Genomic DNA, 22671 nt, shown 5'->3' with positions numbered 1-22671 from the left:
ACATGCATGCTCTTGCACACACATGGTCACGGTGGGAATCGAACCCCCGACCCTAGAGGTGTGAGGCGAACGTGCTAACCTGTAAGCCATTACCATAACCATTACACCCATATGTGGTTCTGTCCCAAACTTTTGCCACAAAGTAGTAAGCGCACAAATGCCTATCGAATGCCTTTGTATGGTGCAGCATTAAAATTTCTCTTCACTGGAACTAAGGGGCCTGTACACTCAAGAGCTCTGACCTCAACCCCATTGAACACCTATGGGATGAACTGGAATGCTTACTGCACCCCAGGCCTCTTCGCCCGACATCAGTACTTGACCTCAATAATGCACTTGTGGATGAATGGGCAAATTCCCACAGCCACGCTCCAAAATCTAGCGGAAAGCCTTCCCAGAAGAGTGGAGGTTATTATAACAGCAAAGGGGGACTAAATGTTCAAAAAACACATATTTGTGTGATGGTCAGGTGTCCACAAACTTTTGGCTATATAGTGTAGACTATAGCACCTAATTATATTGTAGCACCTAGCAGCTTAGACTAACTCTTATTCACATTATTATGCAATTGATCTGGCTTGTTTATTCATTTCTGGCATCAGTTCACAGTTTTCCATCCTGGAAATCTCCTTAAAAAGCCACCCATGACACATACAGTATTTTAGTTTCAACAGAGAGGGTTGATTGGGCGAAGGGGAAGGCTTGTCTCTGTTTTCACTGCAATTACAACTCAATTTGCAGACAGCAGAACGATCTAAAAAAATAAATAAATAAATAAACCTGCACCTTTAAGCAATGGAACTCCTTTTTTTTCTGAGATTTTGTTTTCTCTGAACTTAACCAAGACATGGTACATGGACATACCAGTACTGAACTGCACTGGATTATCAATTTTCATGTGCTAAAATGTCATATTAGTTCACCAGCATATTTTGCAGCCTCAGAGTTGAACAGTTTGTACGTCCATCAGCATTTGCACTTGGTCAATATTCTTACTTTAGATACTAATCAGCCTCGCAACCGAGTTCTGCAGTGCCATTTGTTTAGTTGTTGACTCCGAATGCCGTGTTACCACATTACCACCTTGCTTTTCTCACAATAAAAACCGATTGGTATGCAGCAAACACAGCAAGAAATTAGCCATGCTTTTAGGAGGAGGGCCCCTTGCAGAAACGTTAAACCAGCCTCGAGGGTGTCATTTTTGCATTGATAGTATTACATGGTCACATGCAGGCATCACTAAGGGTTAATTATCAGCACACATCCAGTAATTACAGCCGCATTATGCAACGTGGAGGGCCCACTTGCAGCTGCTGCTTGACGCTGAAGTGTGTGGAGCTCGTCAGCGTTATTACCATCAAGAATATTTTTATATGCTTGAAACAAAAACTATTTGTCTTTTCACTTGTTTTTCAAAATCAGATACCATTTCACGTTTCAGCTGATGAGCAACCGCATCAAAGACGTTAGGTAATAAGCAAGACTTCATTGTGTTTGCATTTTATCACTAATATATTAATGTCACATTCGGTTGGTCCTTTTAGATCTAATTTAGATTAAATGAAGTCGTTTTCTTTAAAGACTGGCTGTGTCTCAAAGAGTTAACCTATTAGCAAAATAGCATTCAGCATCAGCGCTTCAGCTGAGAGCCTCCTCTCACATTGCCTTTTACATAAATAAGAGTTCTTTTTTTTCTCTCCCTCGCTCCCCCTCTCCTCTCTCACTCGTCTTCCTCTCTCCTGTTCGCTCTCACACACACCCACACAGAAACAGTCAAATCCACTGGCAGAGGGAAAGAGAGAAAGATGAGGCAGGACACGTGAGAGAGAAAATCGGTTCTTTTAGCACGGCTTTTGCACCTCTCTCTTTCTCCCTCTCCCTTCTCTCTCTCTCTCTCTCTCTCTCTCTCTCTCTCAACCCTCTGGGGTTTGTGGGATGCTTATGAGAAGATAAGATTTAAAGCAGATCTGTGTGAAGTCTTTCCTCTAGTTCTCATTCTATTTTGTGTGTCACTGATCCCCACTGATCACTCCGCTTTAATATGTGCATGCATACAGATTCCTTTTGTGTCAGATTAGACTACAGCATATCATAGATCCAAATTTTAGTGGATTTGTGGTTGTTTGGTATGTTTATGCAGCATTGTTTAGTCTCTCTTCTTGATGAAAAAGGTTGATATGGTGCCTGAGCTGCCTGGGACATGAATACATTTCCAAACATAAGTGATATAAAAGCTGTGTGATGTATTACTTCTTGCAAATTATGAATTTTCTCCTGTGGCAGGACCTACAGTATAGCTGCATCGCCTGGCTGTAGGAAACACATTTACAGGCACAGATGAGCACATACAAGTTCAGCTAAGCAGTAGAAAATGGCCAGATAAAGTACAAAGCATTAAGGAAACACTAAGTCGCTTTGCATATTAAAGAAAAAATGTAGCTTTTTTGCAAAGCCAGGCATGCATAATTTTACTGCACATTATTTTGATAATAATGTGATCTTGGATCTGGGGTTTTTTCCCACTTCTTAAGTTTTTCTGACTTCTGCTGTTCTACACCTTACAAGCAGTGGCTATTCCCAACTGATCGGGCAGTTGCTTGCACTCTGCTACACTGTGTATCTGACCTGTGCAAGACTTTGTCACATGCCAATTGGCAGAAGTATAAGAGATGGCATTGAGGTATACCTCCACGCATTATTTTCAGAGTGCTTTCATCTTGAATAAAGGAACTTTATCACCATTCTTTGGTTTAGGAACACAATCTTGAGTCAGCTATGACTCAGTGCATATTTAAATATTGTGGGCAGATACGCAACAAAAGCTTGCAAGCAAATGATTAATTAACTTGAACCTACAGATTTGGGCCATCAGACTATAAACTACAGACTACAATCTTTTAGCACTGGTCACCAAAGGTGCAAATTCTGGTGTTCAGTAGAATAAGCAGACACAGGAATATAAATAACACGTAGTGATTCAGTTAATCAGTTAATTGTTCTCCTCTAACCAAGCCAAGTTAAGTTAAAGAAGTTCACCAAGCAGAGAAACAGCTCTTTACTTCAAACTCGCTCAGACCACCCCTACCCCATCCGTTAATACGAACTGACCATTAAAGGACCGTCACAGACTCAATATTATTTCACAGTTTGGTTTAATTATCCTCTAGCCTTTTGTCACACATCCTCTAGCCATTAGCACTTACCACACAACACACATTTTGATGACAGAGGTCACATACACACATATGAGTGGGCAAAAAAAGTGGGCAATCTCCAGTACACAGCATGGAAGTGGCTTCACAAAAGAGACCCCTCTGTAAGCTGCCAGGACAAATTCCACCAGCACAGCCAACCTCTACTTGACATCTAAGAAATACAAAAATAAACTACTACTATTAACAGCTGGTTTGTACAAAAAATTAAATAAACAGCCCGAAGATCAAAACATCCATCAGATACCCATACGGCAAAACAGCAGGGGTTATATCCTACAACAGAAGTACAAATAATTCCATGTCCCAACAGCAGAGAGTCAAAGTCAAAATGATTCAAAGGAAGCAAAAGAAACTCAATATCTCAATGTCTAACAAAACAACACTCTATACCTAAGATCATGGGAGAATTTGCAAGAATGATGCTTGGCATTGTTACCCAGGGGAAGTTAAATAATTCATCATTAAAATTAGATGAACCCAATATAATATAACCCCAATATTTCAACCAACCCAAGAGAGCCCATGTCACACCCCTCTTCATCTCCATCCATTGCCTTCCTGTAGCTGCCCGCATCAAATTCAAGGCCTTGATGCTCACATACCTTGTCTGGAACAGCACCCTCCTACCTCAACTCTCTCCTGAAGGCTTAAGTTCCCTCACGCAATCTACGATCAATCAACGACCGATGCTCAGTAGTACCTACACAGCATGGCTCAAGATCCCTTTCCAGAACCTTCAAACTAAGTGTCCCTCAGTGGTGTAATGAACTTCCAACCTCAATCCGGACCACAGAATCTGTCACTATCTTCAAGAAGTGAAGATCCCCCCCCCCCAAAAAAAAAAAAAAAAAAAAACTTACTCTGTGCACCTTGCTTCTTCTGGAATTCAATTAAAGATCTTGTATGGTAGCACTACTTGTATTGTTCTCCGCATGATATATCACTATGCTTGTATTTTCTCATTTGTAAGTCACTTTGGATAAAAGCCTCTGCTAAATGAATAAATGTAAATGTAAATTTATAACTGCTTTGAAACAATACCATAAGAGCATTACATAGATTGTATTGCCAGAGCTTCACTGGATGACCTCAATTTAACAAAAAGACATTACAAAAGCAGTTTTTAATTACAATCAACACTGTATAAGCAAGGTGCAAAACTGCCTGTGCAATGTTACAACACTGCTGCCTTAAAAATAATCACCACAATCACTAATTACATATGTTACATATGTTTGCCTTTCACCATGGCAAATCAGACACAATAACAGAATACAAGCTGTTAGTTGCTTATTTCTTCTAGCAGTGTGGCTAAAACCCTGGTTTGTTTTACATCAGAAGAAATCAGGGACAGAAGATGCGGACTGAATACTCAAATATGATATAAAAGCAAGATATGATGTTTTTTTTTTAAAAAAAAAATACTAATGCAATGATCATCTTAATCACTGCAAATTTAGTTTTATTTAATAATATGGCTTTCATCATGCTTGTACAACTTAATGAGAAACTTAATTTATCATGCTCTTAAGTCGCTACTTTGCATACTCAAATTAATAAAATAATGCCAATGTTTTCATTAATTCGATGTGCTCTCCTGAGTGAAAGGGAGGCTGTAATGTGAACTTCAGCCTTAGCGGTAGTTAAAGACAAAAGGTGCTTTTATCAGATATGTAAACCAAGGCAGTCTTATTTCTGTGTACATAACTGTAACAACGGGGGGCTCTATTCTGTTGGTTTGAAAACTCAGTTGGATGTTCAGTTTTATTTCCATTTTATTTGTATACCACTTTTAGCAATAGATATTGTCACAAAGCAGCTTTACAGAAATTCTGATGTAAGATTTAGATCCCAAATGAATGCTTGTGTGCTTTTTTTGTTGTTGTTTGTTTGTTTGTTTGGCTAAAGTAATTTAAATGCAAATGCATTTTTATACTCTTCAGCCAATATTATCATATTGCTAAGATCAGGGCATGTTTGATTAACTGTAAGATACATTCTAACCCAGCACTATTTACAGTTCTCTGTATTAAAGAGTGAATTTGAGCTTTCATTCTCCCTGGTGTGAATTTTAATGAATAGTCTTTAAGTGATATAGATGTCTACAGATCAGTCCTGAAGGTTGGTCTAATCTAAATGTTGGCGTTTCATGCACCTGTAGCCATGTTCATTTGACAGGAGCCTGAGACAATAGTGGCAAGGAAAGGTTTCCTGAGATGTCAAATGAAAGAAACCTTTAAAGGAAGCAGACTCGAAGGGGAAATAATCCTCTTTTGGGTGACACCAACTAGTGGGATTATACATAGATCAGCCATAACATTAAACCCAGTGACAGGTGAAGTGAATAACATTGATTATCTCATTACAATGGCACTCTCATTGTAATGGATATATTAGACAGACAGTGAACCGTCAGTTCTCAATGTTGATGTGTTGGAAGCAGGGAAAATGGGCAAGCATAAGGACCTGAGTGACTTTGACAAGGGCTCACTGATGCACGTGGACAGGGAAGGCTAGCCCATCTGGTCCAATCCCAAAGAAGAACTACTGTAGCACAGCATCTACAATGGGCACATGATCATCAGAACTGGACCATGGAGCAATGGAAAAAGGTGGCCTGGTCTGATGAATCACATTTTGTTTTACATCACGTGGACGGACGGGTGCATGTGCGTCACTTACCTGGGGAAGAGATGGCATGAGGATGCACTATAAGAAGGTAAGCTGGCGGATGCAGTGTGATGCTCTGGGCAATGTTCTGCTGGGAAACCTTGGGTTTTGGCATTCATGTGGATGCTTCTTTGAGACGTACCACCTACCTAAACATTGTTGCAGACAATGGTTTGAGGAACCTGACAAAGAGTTCAAGGTGTTGACTTGGCCTCCAAATTCCCCAGATCTCAATTCGATCGAGCATCTGTGGGATGTCCGATCCATGGAGGCAGCACCTCACAACATACAGGACTTAAAGGACCTGCTGTTAACGTCTTGGTGCCCGATACCACAGTACACCTTCAGAGCTCTTGTGGAGTCCATGTCTCAACGAGTCAGAGCTGTTTTTTCGATACAAGGAGGACCTACACAATATTAGGCAGGTGGTTTTAATGTTATGGCTGATCAGTGTAAATCGTTACTCTTCTGCAACTGTATACTTTACAGTACTAAGGTTGTTGTAAGGATATTGAATATGAGCGTATTGTGAATTAGAACCCTACAATAAACACAGGACATTCTTTATGATTACAGCAGCAGTTGTAAGTAGGTACAAGTCTACAGTATCCAGGATAGATTATCTACTGAAGCAGGTAGGATCTTTTTCAAGCCACCTGACAAAGTGTACATAGTTCATTTTACTTATTAATTTTTTTTTTTATATGAATATGTTTCTTAATGGAAATCAAAAGAAAATATCTGCCCTAGTCACTTTGGGAATAATGGTAACTGTGGAGATATAGCTCTGCGCTAGTGAATAGATAATGTGTTCTGCCCCAGTGCAAGTTATTTTAGACAAAATGTCAGGATGAAATAAAATATTTAAAAATAAAATATTTGCATCATAAGATATTCCAATGTAGCAGCAGTGACTTTAAATCACACACGCACACGCACACACACACACACACACACACACATATATATATATATATATATATATATATATATATATATATATATATATATATATATATATATATATATATAAGTAAAAGTATATATATATAAATTCTAGGTACAGATTATACTGATTAACATTGGTGTTACTGGTGCTATTGTGCCACTGGTGCCACACCATGGTGATGATGATGAGAACAGTGGCTCAGATCATGAACAAATTTATAGATGATAATCATGGTTGACAAGCCATGCCACATTAACATTTCTACAGTAGAAGTGATGGTGAAGCTCAGGAAATACTACCCACTATTAGAATATAGACTTGATGATACATATACAGTATTTTGTGGAAATGTTGATAATTTATTAGTTAACTTTGCAAAAATGTGGAATTTCACAACCATTCTTGGCAGTAATAATCATTACATTCCTACAACTGCTTATATCGCTTGTATCTAGAAACAGCCCTGACAGTCATAATGCAATCCCAGTTAGTGTACACATAAAACCTTAGGCCTCTTATACCCAGTTGTTTTTAGAGAATCTTGATAGTACATAAACATGTTCCTCAAGTAATCGTGGGCTATAAGTTTATATTCTCTCTCTCTTTCTCATATGCTTGATCATTTGTGGCCAAAGTAATTTAAATGCAAATGCATATTCATGCACGTCAGCCTATATTGCCTAGATTGTTAAGACTAGAGCATGTTTGATTAACTGTCAGGTTCATTCTAACTCAGCACTATATACAGTTCTCTATATTAAAGAGTGAATTTGAGCATTCATTGTCCCTGGTGTAAATTTTAATCAGTAATCCTGTATGTGATGTTAATCAGACCACAGATTAATCAAGAAGGCTTGTCTAATCTAAATTTTGGTGTCTAATGCACCTGTGTCCACGTTAGGTTGACGTGTATGTAATATGTTTGTGCTACAGAGCTACATAACTAAATTAAACATTATTTACTGGATGGGCCTATAGAAGGCCATAAAATATTTTTGACAACCAAAAACTGATAGATCGAGTACAGTATATTATCACACTTGCAGTGAAATCCGAATATAAGGATGTTTTCTGAAATGAGATATGCATTGTTGCATTGTTATTCAGCACACCTTCGCTCAACATGTATCCAGTGAATATTTCATAGGCACTAATCCAGCAGATTGGTCACATCTGTAAATATGTTAGGAGTAGTTTGCTAGGATTTATAGTCATCATTAAGGCTCATTCTCTCTGTGTGCGCAGTAGGGAGTGGTATGAGGCGGTGATGATGGCTTTGGACATGGAGAGGACGGTGTCTAAGCTCATGTTTGACTTCCAGAGGAACTCCACCTCCGACGACGATTCCGGCTGCGCTCTGGAGGAATACGCTTGGGTGCCCCCAGGCCTTAAGCCTGAACAGGTAAAGTTCCCCACATAAACACACACAGGCACATGCACTGTTAAGCGTTTTTTTTTTTTTTTTTTGCAGAGACACAGTTTGTGCACAGTAAATAGTTATTATTGATATATTATGGAGGTACACACAAAAGAACAGAAAGTCTGTTCACATCCTTGTGTGTTGTTGGGGACCTTGAGGGGACATTTGTCTGGACCTCGTGAGGAAAGCTGCTTTATTTGTTTATTTATTTATTTGACATTAAAAAAAAAGAAAAGAAAAAAGAAACAAGACTAAATATTTCCTGTTGGTTGCTGAGGTTAATATTAGGGTCAGATTTAGGTGTAGCATCGCAATAATTAGCTGCATTAATAATTATATAAATGGAAGGATAATAAGACAGGCGTGTGTGTGTGTGTGTGTGTGTGTGTGTGTGTGTGTGTGTGTGTACAAATAGAAATGAAAGGAGCAAAAAATCACCTGTTTCATAATTATAATGCCCGCTCATTTTACAACATTTGTTACTACTTTAAATGTGATTATTCATTAAAAAAACACGTGTTATTGTGGAGAAAATCTTTTGCGTGTTCCACTTTTTGTGAAGAACGTTTTGACAGTGGCCTTTGTCATTTTAAAGTTGGTTGTACAACTGTAATAACCATATAATTTAACAAACCAAATTAACAAAATTATATTAGAAAATGTATGATTCACAGCCATGGCTAGTTTTTGTCATTACAGGCTTTTTATTATTTTACTATGATACCTCAACATATTGGTATGATTCTGAATTTAATGTACGTCAGTGCAAGTGTGTGGAGAGATGCAAGTCCACTCTGGTACAATCAGCTGTGATGTCAATGTAAATACGTATTTTGATTGAGCTGAACTTTATTGCACACTGCCAACAAAGCAGAGGTATGTAGGCTGCAGAACTGGTTGGACAAACCACCTCTGAAGAATTAAGACCGGATAATAATCTGCTGTTGTTTCCATACATATACATTGCTGTGCAATGAGAGATATACATTTACAGCACTGCATTTCAATTTTGTTGTATATAGCCATAGGCACAGGTCATGGGTGAAGAGCAGATTTCTCTCATTTCTGGAAAACCATAGCTCAGATGGAGTGTTTTCTCTTGCTGTGTGCGACCTGCGTTTTAAAAAGAAATGGCACTACTGTTAAAAAAAAAGATGTGATCATGTGTAACAGGGTTTGAGGCAAAAAAATGTGTGTCGGTTTATGGGTGTGTGCAGAAGAGACCTTGCAATATGAGAATTGCTGGTCAGGGCCAATACACTGTACAACATTTCATGGTCAGGAAGATGGAGAATGGAAATGGCTCCTGTTAAAGAACGAACCTGTTCAAGTCCCTATCTCACACATAATCACTCTCAAACACACACACACACACACACACACACACACACACACACACAAGCATCACATCATGCTGGGAGTGGTTCTTTACAGTTAGTATAGAGAGAAGAGGAAGATTATTTAAAAGATTCAAAAAGGCTTAAGGTGTTTCTTGTTCTTGACAAGAGAGGTTTTGGTTCTTCCAAGGAGCCGAGTTTATTTTATGTAATAATACATAATTACTAATCACATTACATAACACTTTCAAAAAAATAATAATAATAAGATGCTTGTTACAGGTCCCATTTAAATGTTTCATAAGCGACTAAATCACCAGGTAGGAGGATTTTTCAATTAATGTCACAAAAGAAAAAAATGAAAACAAAAGAAAGCAAAATGCAAAGAATAAATGACTCAGTGACACTATCAGTGAGTCACAGCCTCCAGCATGAATGCTTTCGTCAGACACAGAACAGTAACAAATATTTTATACTTCAGGCTGTCAAAATGTCAGTAAAATGTAGACTTGGTAATCTGTTGAGATTATGTTGCGATTTAAAAAAAAAAAAAAAAAAAAAAAAAAACTAGGTATGTGCATCTGATCATTACATGAATAAGACGTTCACTGTTTCGCCTTATGAACAGTTAACATTGTTGTGGGGTTCATTTTGTTAACGTGATGGATTTTTAAAAAAATGATGACTCCATGGGTTCAGCATCACCGGGAAGGATTTCCAGACTAGACAGTATATGTGATATTATTTAGAGCATCAATGACAAGAGTATTATTACAAATACACTGTTCTATAAATAGCCAACCTGGACCCAAGTCACAATACTGTGGAATAAAAGGTTCACTTTTCTGACAGGCATTTTTTACCGATGGAGATTAGTTGCATTCTTATTGAAGTAATAAAAAGCATAAAATTAGGAATGAATACATATTTTATGACAACATCCAGACATGGTGGAATGGTGGCTGAGCGTGTAGTATTGTCTCCTCACAGCTCCTTGGTTCTGGGCTCATCTCTCAGCTCAAGTTACTGTCTGTGTGGAGTTTTATATGTCCTCCAAGCATGTGCATTGTTTTCCTCCAGGTTCTCTAGTTTCTACCCACCTCCCAAAAACTTGGCAAGAGCTGGCTTAAATGATAAATTGTGTGTGTGAATGGTGCCCTGTGATGCAGGGTGTATTCCCTCCTTGTGCCCAGTGTTCATGGGACAGACTCTGGATCCATCGCAACCCTTACCGGAATTAAAATGGTTAAAATTAAAATTGCAGCATTACAGTAGCAGTGAAATGACCACAAACCAAGAAATCTAAAGAAAATATTTTTAGAGAGAACGTGAACATATTTCTATGCAAAATACACCACACACTTGGGTTACTGTCTGTGTCGAGTTTTGCATCATCTCCCTGTATTCACGCGGGTTTCCTCCCACTGGCTATGCTAAATCGCCCTTAAGTCTGAATGAGTGTGTGAGTGTGTTTGCACGGTGGTGCTCTGTAATGTCCATCTATCTCATATTTCTTTGATTAGAATATGGACTGTACACTGGTCAGCAGATTCACACAGTCATAAGCTAAGACTTGTCTGTCCAAACCAATTACCTCACTCAACCACTAAATAAACCACTTCTGGTTGCCTAGATACAGCTCTCCACCGACAACCCTCAAGCAAAGAGCAGGGTTGTGAGCTTACCTTGAAACAAGCCTCAAGACTATACCCTGATACAGTTTGCAAACACACGCACGCACGCACACACACACGCACGCACACACACACACACACACACACACACACACACACACACACACACACACACACACACACACACACAGGAAATGAGTCCTATCAAGAATCATCATCCTGCCACTTATTAAAGGCAGCCACCACATCATTACAGGTCTCAGAACAGCAATTTCTCAGATAATAGCATGTATTCGATAACATGAATCTCAGACGAACAAAATGATGAGTGCAAAATGTGCTTCTGCTCATTTTTGGTGTGCAGTTGTGTCATCTATTTGATCTAATCATCTTACTGAATGTGCTTGACCATGAATAGGTTGCACGTATGTTATTTGAGATAATATGTGCTCGCCTTTTCAGCAAATGAGAGAGGCAATATGGTTTTGACTGAGGAACCTCTCTGTCTGTGTGTGTGTGTGTGTGTGTGTGTGTGTGTGAGAGAGAGAGAGAGTGTGAGTGTGTAGCATTTGAATCTTGCTTCATCCTTTTTTCATGCGCTGCAGCTTTGATCTGCAATCAGTTCCTGCAGCAATAACAGTGAGGTTTTTTTCCCCCCTTCTACCATTTCATGGTATCTCTATAAGACCCTTTTTATTCACACTCACTAATGTGCCATTAAAGGACCCTGATTTTCATTTTAGACTCAAGCAAATATTTTTAGCCCCTTTTCACGAAAACTATTTAAGCTTCTCTGTTCAGGAATTTGTTTATCGACTAAATTTAAGTCCTTATTTACCTTTTTTTTAAAAGAAAAAAAAAAACAGTTTCATTCTGTATGTGTGGACACTTGATTCCACTGACAACTTGATTGCACGTCTCTGCCATAATGACACGAGCGGCTGTGAAGGGAAAATGGAGGGAAGGAAACATGAAATGGGTTTCTGCTTTCCTTCTTTTCTGGTGTTTTTTTTTTTTTTTTTATATGCATCATATGGAAGGTCTTGCTGAGGAATACAATTTGTGACGTGGGTATGTGCTTTGATTTATATACCTGAACATGCATTGTCTCCAGTTTATTGTGCCAGAACATCTGCTGAGACAGTAATATGATGCTGCTAGCATGTATGGAAATAAGATACTATTAGAAGGTGGTAAGATTCCGCTAGGCTGTATATTCATTTCAACCCACATAGAAGGCTAAATGAAAATAATGGGCTGAAGTACGCAAGCTGTAAACAAAGGCAAGATTGTATGCATTAAAAGTTTTTTGCACAAATGCACAGAATTGAAGCGGATGGATTTTATTGCAGCTGAAAGCATTGTAATGTTTATGGTGTACCTTGTGCAGTGACACATTTTTTGGTAGCCATTTAATCAATTCATTAAACCAATCCTTGAAAAAGTATATTAACTTTTATTGGTGCTTCAATTCATCTCTCACTCATATCTGTGTGTGTGTGTGTGTGTGTGTGTGTGTGTGTGTGTGTGTGTGTGTGTGTGTGTGTGTGTGTGTGTGTGTGTGTTTATGCACACAGGTTCACCAGTATTACAGTTTCCTGCCTGAAGATAAGGTCCCCTACGTGAACAGCATTGGCGAGAAGCATCGCATTAAACAGCTCCTACACCAGCTTCCCCCTCATGACAACGAGGTCAGTGCTCAAAGTACTGATGCATTTGCATTACATTCCAGGAATCTGCCTTTCATCCAACTATTAGCAAAGAGATGAGAGATGGTATTTAACGGAGAGCATGCCTTTAATGGCTTTCTATCTCAGATGTTTGTTCGGGTTTGGTTGAACATTTGGTTGAAGACAGTCTCGGTGGAATGGGATCATGTGAATGGATTCTCTAATGTCTCAAAGCACCTGAGACAAAACATATTTATGCTAGGATTTGATAGTGTATAGAAAAATAACCAGTTCTATTTTGAAGCACATTTTGTATATATAGTGAGTCCCTGAAGAGTTTGGGGTACTCTATCTGAAGTAGAGAAACAGGGGTGTGAGTTTGTCTATTTGCAGTTTTAAATTGAATTGGGGGCGGGGGGAGGGGGGGGGGGGGGGGGGAGGACTCTGTAAAATGCACCAACATGTTACATGGTCACTAAGGAAATAAGCACGGTTATTGCTTGTTAGAAAATGAAAAGTTTGAGCCACTACAGTTATGTTGACAACATAATAATAATAAGTTTTGATAATGAAAATGATGATGATGATGATGATGATGAAAAAGATGATAAAGAAAAGTGTTGTTGATGGCTGTCTTCAGGTACGATATTGTAACTCTCTGGATGAAGAAGAGAAGAGAGAGCTGATGATCTTTAGCAACCAGAGAAAGAGAGACAACCTGGGCAGAGGCACTGTCCGCCCTCTCCCCCTCACCATAACTGGAGCTGTTTGTGAACAAGTACAGTATGACAGTACTATAGATCAGAAATCACTTTAACAGTTACCCTTAGTTTAAATCGACCTTAACTGATCTGACTGCTTATCTAAATTAATAATAGATAGTTAATAATATATAACCACGTTCATTGTTAGCCATATTGGAATTTATTATCTATATTGTTGTACATGTTGTGCTCTTTCGTATCTTTTAGTGTGGAGGCCAGATAAATGGAGGTGATATTGCTGTATTTGCCTCACGAGTGGGTCACGGATTGTGCTGGCATCCTCACTGCTTTGTGTGCTGCATGTGTGCTGAGTTGTTGGTGGATCTAATATATTTCCATCAGGATGGAAAGATCTATTGTGGCCGCCACCATGCTGAGAGACTCAAACCACGCTGTTCAGCTTGTGATGAGGTCAGTCCGACAGCTTCAACTTTCAAGCAAATAAGTCATGCCTGTCTGGGCTCTAATCCTCTCAACTGACCCCAAGCTTAATCGAACTTCACACTCCACTACTCTACCACCTTGACCTCTTTTAATCCCCAAAACATAACCCCAATCATAAACAAAAACTTTTAATCTGTGAGGCCCTACATCTTTAAATACCCTCTAAACCAGAATTATTGTTTTATCCAAAACAAAACAAAAAAAAAACAATTTGGGCCATCAGTACTGAAGCGGAGAATCTAAGACTCATGCTAAATGCTAAAGTTTTTGTTAAACAACAACAGGAAAATCACCATCACTGTGGTATTAGGTATTAAAGTTGACCAGTATGGAATACAGCCTAGTGTACATACTGAATTATGAATACAGCCCATTGTACATACTGTACATTTAATGTTAATTAAATCCTGGAAACTACATCTAATTCCATCCCATTTTCTAAATTAAACGTTCTTCTGATAACTTTATAGTCGTCTTTATAGATACCCAACTTTTAAACTTATTTCTTGAGGTCTTGAATGTTATTGATCTTTACTACAGGCTCCGCTTTCTCTTTTCTAACTTTGTTTCCTACCATATCTATAGATTATCTTTGCAGATGAGTGCACAGAGGCGGAAGGAAGGCACTGGCACATGAAGCATTTCTGCTGTTATGAATGTGAGGCTCCACTGGGTGGCCAGCGCTATATCATGCGTGAGGGACGGCCGCACTGCTGCAACTGTTTCGAGTCACTCTACGCTGAGTACTGTGATGCATGTGGAAAACATATAGGTATATTACATAATAATCTCTGCTGATCTGACTTTTTTTTTTTTTTTTTCTCAATGAGGCAAAAAAGTTGCCCTTTTCCTGTAATAGAACTGTAGTCATTGTCTGTAAATGGGAAATGGGAAAATATTAAATGATTTGATAGTTTGTTAGACAGTTGGTTGTTTTCAGTATGTTTTTTTTTTTATACAGTCTCTTTATCTTTTGGTTGATTTTTCTCGTGGATAATAATTGAAAACGATAAATAATTGAAAACGATAAATCCCAGAGTATCTAGATGTCGTGCTCAGACTTTTGATTATTTGAAATGATGAAGTTCAACTGTCAGCTGTCTGAAACACATGACCATAATATTGTGAAAGTAGAATTTTTACAAAAGAGTTGGCATGAATTGACATTGTATTGGCATGAAGAGTAAGAAAAGGCATTTTTAATTAGACTGAACAGTAACATTAAAACTTCAATTCAATTCAATTGTATTTGTATAGCGCTTTTAACAAAGGACATTGTCTTAAAGCAGCTTTACAGAAACATATAAACACAGGTTAAAGATTTTTAAGTATGTGAATTTATCCTTATTGAGCAAGCCGGTGGTGTGAAACAATTAATAGGAATACGTGAAAAGAAAAAACAGAAATAATATGGTTGTTATTTTGAGTTTTTAGGAATTACTGCAAGTACATTTATTTCTCTTTCAGACACACTTTTTGATTATATGCACATTTACACCTAAAAGACATCATATTACAAGCTCCGGAATTCATATTTATCTGTCCCTCTAGGCATAGACCAAGGACAAATGGCATATGAGGGTCAACACTGGCATGCCACTGAAGAATGTTTCTGCTGTGCTCGCTGCCGTCAGTCTCTGCTGGGCCGTCCCTTTCTGCCAAAGCAAGGGCTCATCTATTGCTCTCGTATTTGCAGCCAGGGAGATGAGCCTGATTTGTCAGACTCCTCTGATTCCGCTTTTCAGAGTGCCCGTTCACGCCAGTCACGCCGCAGTGCACGAATTGGCAAGCAGGGAGCAAAGAACAACAAGGCAGAAAACAGCAGGCAGCCATCATCTGGCTCAGCATCTGCAACAGGTGAGCGGCATTCAGTGGATGCAGACTCCCTGGTTGTGCAAATGGACCTGCTAAGTGTGTCCAGCCCAGCTCCCAGTCGTACTCCAAACCGCACACCAACAAGAACCCCAAGTAGGACCCCAAGTCGTTCACCAAGCCTGAACCGCAAGCAGTCTGTCTGGATGAGCAGGGATGAGCCATACTCTTATGAGTCCAATCAAAGAGATCCTTCCCCTTCCCCAAATCCCCATCAGCTACGGAGCCAGTGTAGCATCCGGACCCCATATCCTCCCTCTCCTAGCCAACCACCCAAAGTGGTGAGCCCTCCAGAGTCCTGGCACAAAGAGCAACCAGGGAGTAATCCCAAGAAGCCCCCTGTTATGGCAGCCCTGAGAGGCCACTCTTTTAATGAAAATTGGATGCACCATGGGCAGGAATCTGAGTTCCACCCTCCAAAACTGAAGACACAGATGAGTTTCAATGAGGTATCAAGTCATGGTGCTGGGTTCTTAGACAAGCGCAGTGTCAGTGTGCAGGGCTTCCCCAGGGATATGAGGCCTCCGCTTCTAAGGAGTAGACATCATATTGGCCCCAGCTTTGGTGAACTGACACCCCTTGAGCAGACACCACGAGGGTCTGCAGACTCATTGGCCCTTTCTTATGCCACAGGTATACACACTCAGTCTATTCATACAGTCTATAACATACATTTCAGTTATCGTTCACACTATCTATGCGTGTTAAAATACTATTATGGCATGGTCATTATAAGGCAAATATCTGGCTTTTTTAAACTACATTTAATTTTGTCCCTATTTAGGAAACTCTTTGGATGGGACTACAAGGCGCCAGGAGCACCTTTCCCGCTTCTCAATGCCTGACCTAAGCAAGGACTCTGGTGTGAATGTGTCTGAGAAAAGTGCAATGGGTACCCTAAACTCATCCATGCAGTTCCGCAGCACTGAATCCCTGTCATCAGTCCCAAGACCTCTTGCTGATCTGGGAATGCCAGTCAGACTTAGGTACCCGCCACAACTCTACTGGAACTCTTCTAGAGGCCTCAGCTTTGATGAGCCAGGGAAAGGTCGCATGGGTCTGGCAGGGAGTATGGGAAATGTACATTCGGTGACACCACGACCACGGCGAGCTAACACACAAGACTCTCCACGACAACAACGGCCAAGGCAACAGCACCATCACAAAAGTCATAAGAGACACAAAGGCCACCATCGATCCCGCCGCTCACGCTCAGATAATGCCCTTCATCTGACTGCTGAAAACCAGGGTTACCCTAGTGACCCTGTTCAGAGATTCCATGATGATTTTCAGCGGTTGCCCTCGAGGATGTCACGTGACCCTTTCGGGGGAAATTATGCATGTAGGCAGCAGTTTTTCAGGCCTTGCCCTCGAACCACTTCTGACCTGACCTTGCAGGACCCTGGAGGTCCAAGACTAGGCCAATACCTGGGCAGGTACGGAGAGCTGGCAGAAGGTGATGATCACTTTTGCTCTACCTGCTCCTCTTCATCAGAAGCATCTGATGATGAAGGCTACTTTATGGGAGAACCGATTCCTCTGCCAGTGCAAGTGCGTTATCTTGACAACGAGGAGTTGAGGCAGCGTTATAGTCCCACTTTGATGGGTGGTCATTCCCAGCTACACACACGTAGACGCAGAAAGAGTAAGAACTGCATCATCTCATAAGAGAGTGTTTGTACCTGTGTGGGTGTGGTGTGTGTCTCTTTGTGTCTAGATTGTAACTTTATTGAAGCATGATCAAATCATAAACAAGAAAAACTTGATGATGTCCTCTGGATCTTATCTCCGCTGTTTACTGTGACAGAAGATGGCACAAAGAAATGCATCATCTCATAACGCAGGTTGTGTGTCTGTCAGTCAGTATGTCTGAGTATGTAACTTTATTCAAATAACTTACTTAATAGATTGTAATCTTACTTAAGCATGATCAAATCATAACCAACAAAACCTGATCATGTCTTCTGGACATTATATTCTCTGTTTACTGTGACACAAGATGACTTCATGTGTGAACAATTTGAATATTACATTAAACATTGTATATTCAAGAACACTTAAGTTCACTTGTAGAAACGTGCAATAAGGATGTGCTATGTACCGGTGGTTTGATTGAAGAAAAAAATAGGAATGAGGCTCAATGTGCACTGAAGGAACTGTCTAGAGTCAAGAATTGGTACTGGTGGGTTACCATGATAACTGGCTTTCATTACAATTGTATTCTAATCTTGTTTATTCAGAAATGTCTTAAACTTGTGTTACTGTATGTGTAAGGAGTGAAAGATTGCTAGCTCAGTCATGTGGCTTGATCTGTCAATACTGATTATGAAGTCTGATAACGAAGACTGAGGGGACTTGGTTTTAAATGCAAATCTTATCTGCCCCAGCTTCAAGGTAAAATTTCTCTCTTCTTTTTTCGCTCTTTAAATCTGTCTCTCTATCTTTTATTGTCTATTTGACAGCCAGTTCATCTGGACCCATATACTAGTTATTGTTTCCATTGTTCTAATTGCTTGCACCCTGTTCTATCAATGACATATTAAAATAACTTACCTTTGCTTTTGAGAATAGCAATGTTTGGTATAGTCCTGTTTTAAATGCAATATACATTTTTTCTCCCCAAAGTCCACATTTTAATAATGTTATCTTTAAATTACATGTATGTACAGTGATTTTCAAAAGTAATATAAGTCATGGCTGTAGTATTGTAAATGTTATGTAAATATAGTCTTAAATATTTCTATATTTTGTATCCTCAGAAGCATTATTTGTATCATATTGTAGAGCGGTAACTGCATGTATCCCCAGTTCATGTCTTGTATCTGAATTAAATAATATTTCAATTATCAATAAACTTAAGTCTTTATTTCTTTCCATATGGATGGGTGGATTTTGAGGTTGAATGTAGCTTTATGGATGTGTCATGGCTGGACTGGTTCAGATGATTTATTGGATTGACAAAGATGTGACAGGATCTTATACAAGTGCTGTCTAAAGTAAAACACATTCGAGTTTATTTTTTATAATACATTACTATAATAATATACAATAATCATAATATATACAGTAATTTGTACTTGTCAGCAGCTACCACAACCATTTCATCAATCTATTTTTACTACAAATAAGCTATGCGTGTATGTACATGTCTGTATATTGACCAGAAATAGCTAAATAATTTACAGTATAGTTATCAACAATACAGGGGAAACTCATATATTAAGGAACGTTACCGTTAATGCAACATTGAAAAACCTTTAGAATCATTTACTTGAATGAAAAAAGACTTGTGCGTCAGGTGTTAGCAAATGCATATTTTTCTCTAAATAGAGAATATAGGCAACAAAAGCCAATAATCATAAGATGGAGGAGTAGCATGTTTCCACTGGAGTAAAATAAGATGCCTGGCTAAGTGGGTAGAGAAAGCTATTACACAGGATTGTGAGGCAGACGACATGGCTTAAGGATTTTGTTGAAAATGCTTTAGAAGCATTCACATATTGACTACCAAAAAAACCTGATGGCAGGGCTGTCCCAAAACACGTGGAAAAGTTTAGAAGGAGCTTGATGACATCTGTCACGTAAATCAAATCAGTGTGAACTGTAGAAATATAACATGTTCACTATAGGTGGTTTGTAGTCATATTCCGATTAACAATATTTTGTCTTCATGGTAATATCCTAGTGGTCAGACACGAAGCATAAAAACTGCATTATACGCACACAAGCTTTTTAACATTAATGTACACAGAAATGAGAACATTGATAGGTGAAAGGGTTCACTGAAAATGTTGTGCAATGGCAATATTAACTGTGCAACCTCATCTACTTTTATTTAGATTTTTACAGTAAACATCAATATTCCAATTTTGCACACATTTCAAGTATTTCATGTGGAGCCCTAAAAACATCTACCTTCCACAACAAGCGTTCTTTTATAACGAGAACTTCATACCATTGAGGACCAATGGAAATAATTAGGAAGTAATCAAGTCTTTGGGAGAAATAAACTACATAAAATAAACATATAAGTCATATATACGCACGCAGAAATTGTTTACTGGGGCATTTCACCGTTGTCCCTAAAGCTATGGCACTCTAACACTAGCTTTAGAGAGAATAGTTAAAATGCTGCTGCAGTTATTTACCACATTTAGCACTTTTGATCCTTACAGATGTGCTCCCTTCATGTAGATGTGGCTGAAGAATGTACTATTCCAATGGCACTGCTTTACAAAGTCATCATCCTGTGTTTCACCTAATGTCTCAGACCTTCACTTAGGAATGCATTCCCAGAGAAACCTCGCAGTATAGCCTCAAAATGTACAGCTGGACATGCATGTGTGTGTGTGTGTGTGTGTGTGTGTGTGTGTCAGTGACGCTGGGACTGGGCTGGTGTGCCAAGCTCTCTCGAGTCATACTCATTGATAAACTGCTCCATGGCATCTACACAGCGCAGGCCGATCTCATGCAGGTTCTCCCTCAACGAAGATTGTATGGATCTCTCCAGTGAAGGATCTTTCGCCACGAGCATTTTTACCACCACCCCAAACGTGTCGCAGTCCTGCCGATACACCTGCAGCACACATACACACACCGTAACTTTAGTATTAAAAGGTTCTATCTAGGTAATAAGAGGTTTTAAAGATAATGGGGCATGAACGTTTTGACATTATTATTCATTTTCTAGAACAACAGATACATTTAGATATTAATGTGCTCATTCTGCTGTGGTATCGTTTCTATGGAAACCGTTAATTCACAAGGGCTTGTACAGCTTACACTCCTTATAAACTAAACCTTGTAATAAATGGGTAAAAAAAAAAAAAATGTGCCGCAGTTTAACAAGGAACATTATGTAATCATTGACATGGCGAAGTTTTCCCGTAGACAGACATTTATTTAACATTTATGGAAAGAGTCTATTGTGTTGTTGTTGTTGTTTTTTTTTGTCAAGGGAAAGTCTTCAGGACAATGAAGTTGAATCTTTCTGGATTCTCAGTAACTGCACTTTTTGCAGAAACAGTTAGAAATATATAACCCTGTAAGCTCAAGTACTTTTTTTTTGTATTTTTTGTCTGGTTATTTAATAGCTAATGAATGGTATAACCTAGCACAGATAGACCATTAGCATAACAAGTTGTGTTTTCCTGAGTGTAAGCTTTAATTATCTGAAGTTGTTCCTAAATATTATATTTTACCTTGAAATGTACCTTATATATATATATATATATATATATATATATATATATATATATATATATATATATATATATATATATCTTAAAGTTGTACTCAAATATATTTTATCTTACAAATCGTATAAAGTGATGACCACAGCCCTCAGTGTTCCTCATTTTCATCGCTCTTTCAAATTACTACACATTTTTCCAGGTTCTCATTCAGGAAAAACATCTGTCTGAACATTTTTCTTCTCTCTAGAACCGTTAAATCTCTAAGCAGTCTAAAGACAGCCCTGATTAAACACACACACACACACACACACACACACACACACACATATATATATATATATATACTATTCACCCAATTATCAGTCAGGAGCTTTGGGAACCATCCTCTTGAGATGATGAAGAGAATAGCAGGAGTGTGAAAATGTGCAGAACACAGAGAAGCTCGGTGTCCAGTCATAGGGGATTGCGTACACACACAATCTCCCTCACTCACTCTCTCACTCTCACACACACACACATACGCACACACACACCTCTACTCACAGTCAGACACATCCACGCAAATTACTAATTCATAAGAATTACTGAGTGACCTTTTGTACAATTTCACACAACTGAATGCCAACACACACTCTGTCCCAAACCCACGCTGTATCTCAAATATTTTATATGACACACTTGTACGCTCACTGGACACTTTATTAGGAACGACATACTAATACTGGGTAGGATCCCCACCCCTTGGGAAGGCCTCAGTTCATCATGGCATAGATTCCACAAGATGTTGGAAACGTTTCTTCGAGATTCTGGTCCATGAGTGCATCATGTAATTACTGCAGATTTGTCAGCTGCACATTCAAGACATTCTCTGGTGAATGGGGAAGCCAGTGAAGTGCAATGAACTCACTGTTGTGTTGGCTTTTCCTTTGTGACACTGCACATTATCATGCTGGAAGTAGCCACTATAAGATTGTCTGTGGATTCATGCTGTTGACACCAAACTGCTGACCCTACCGTCTGTATGTTGCAGCAGAACCCAAGATTATTTCATTTTTTCCAATCATCAACTGTCCAGTTTTGGTGAGTCTGTGCCCACTGTAGCCTCAGAATCCTGTTTTGGCTAAACCTCATGTGGTGTTCTTCTCTTGCAGCCCAAACACCTCAAGGTTCAACAAGTTGTGCATTTTGAGTTGCTTTTCTGCTCACCACAGTTGTAAAGAGTGGTTGTTGGAGTTACTGTAGCCTTCCTGTCAACTTGATCAACAAGGCATTTCTACCCGCACACCTTCTTCTAGACGTTTTTTATCTTCACAACATTCTGTGTAAACTCTAGAGCAGGGGTGTCCAATCTTATCTGGAAAGGGCAGGTGTGGGTGCAGGTTTTCATTACAATCAAGCAGAAGCCACACCTGATTCCACCTGTTTAATCAGTTGAGCTTGGCTTTCAATAGACTCAGGTTTGGCTTCCGCTTGGTTGGAATGAAAACCTGCACCCACACCG

At 39.1% G+C, this 22671-nt stretch overlaps 2 protein-coding genes across 2 annotated transcripts in view; one reads left to right on the top strand and one right to left on the bottom strand.

The window, feature by feature from the left end:
• The window catches only part of prickle2a (prickle homolog 2a), a 36554-nt gene extending 17710 nt beyond the window's left edge, over positions 1 to 18844 (top strand). Inside the window, exons 2-8 of the mRNA XM_017468418.3 lie at positions 8080 to 8236; positions 12803 to 12916; positions 13536 to 13673; positions 13867 to 14070; positions 14689 to 14875; positions 15655 to 16608; positions 16760 to 18844. Of these exons, the coding sequence (XP_017323907.1) occupies positions 8102 to 8236; positions 12803 to 12916; positions 13536 to 13673; positions 13867 to 14070; positions 14689 to 14875; positions 15655 to 16608; positions 16760 to 17643 (2616 nt within the window). The 5' untranslated portion in view covers positions 8080 to 8101 and the 3' untranslated portion in view covers positions 17644 to 18844. The remainder of the gene's footprint in view (positions 1 to 8079; positions 8237 to 12802; positions 12917 to 13535; positions 13674 to 13866; positions 14071 to 14688; positions 14876 to 15654; positions 16609 to 16759) is intronic.
• Positions 18845 to 19782: 938 nt separating this feature from the next.
• Positions 19783 to 22671, bottom strand: part of LOC108265759 (periphilin-1) — a 24372-nt gene continuing 21483 nt past the window's right edge. The window contains exon 6 of the mRNA XM_017468425.3: positions 19783 to 20551. Coding sequence (XP_017323914.1) covers positions 20348 to 20551 — 204 coding nt within the window. The 3' untranslated portion in view covers positions 19783 to 20347. The remainder of the gene's footprint in view (positions 20552 to 22671) is intronic.

Source organism: Ictalurus punctatus, chromosome 5 (genome assembly GCF_001660625.3).
Source record: "Ictalurus punctatus breed USDA103 chromosome 5, Coco_2.0, whole genome shotgun sequence".
Classification (NCBI taxonomy): Eukaryota; Metazoa; Chordata; class Actinopteri; order Siluriformes; family Ictaluridae; genus Ictalurus; species Ictalurus punctatus.
The sequence above is the reverse complement of the archived record's forward strand: the minus strand, read 5'-3'. Positions and strand labels throughout refer to the sequence as shown.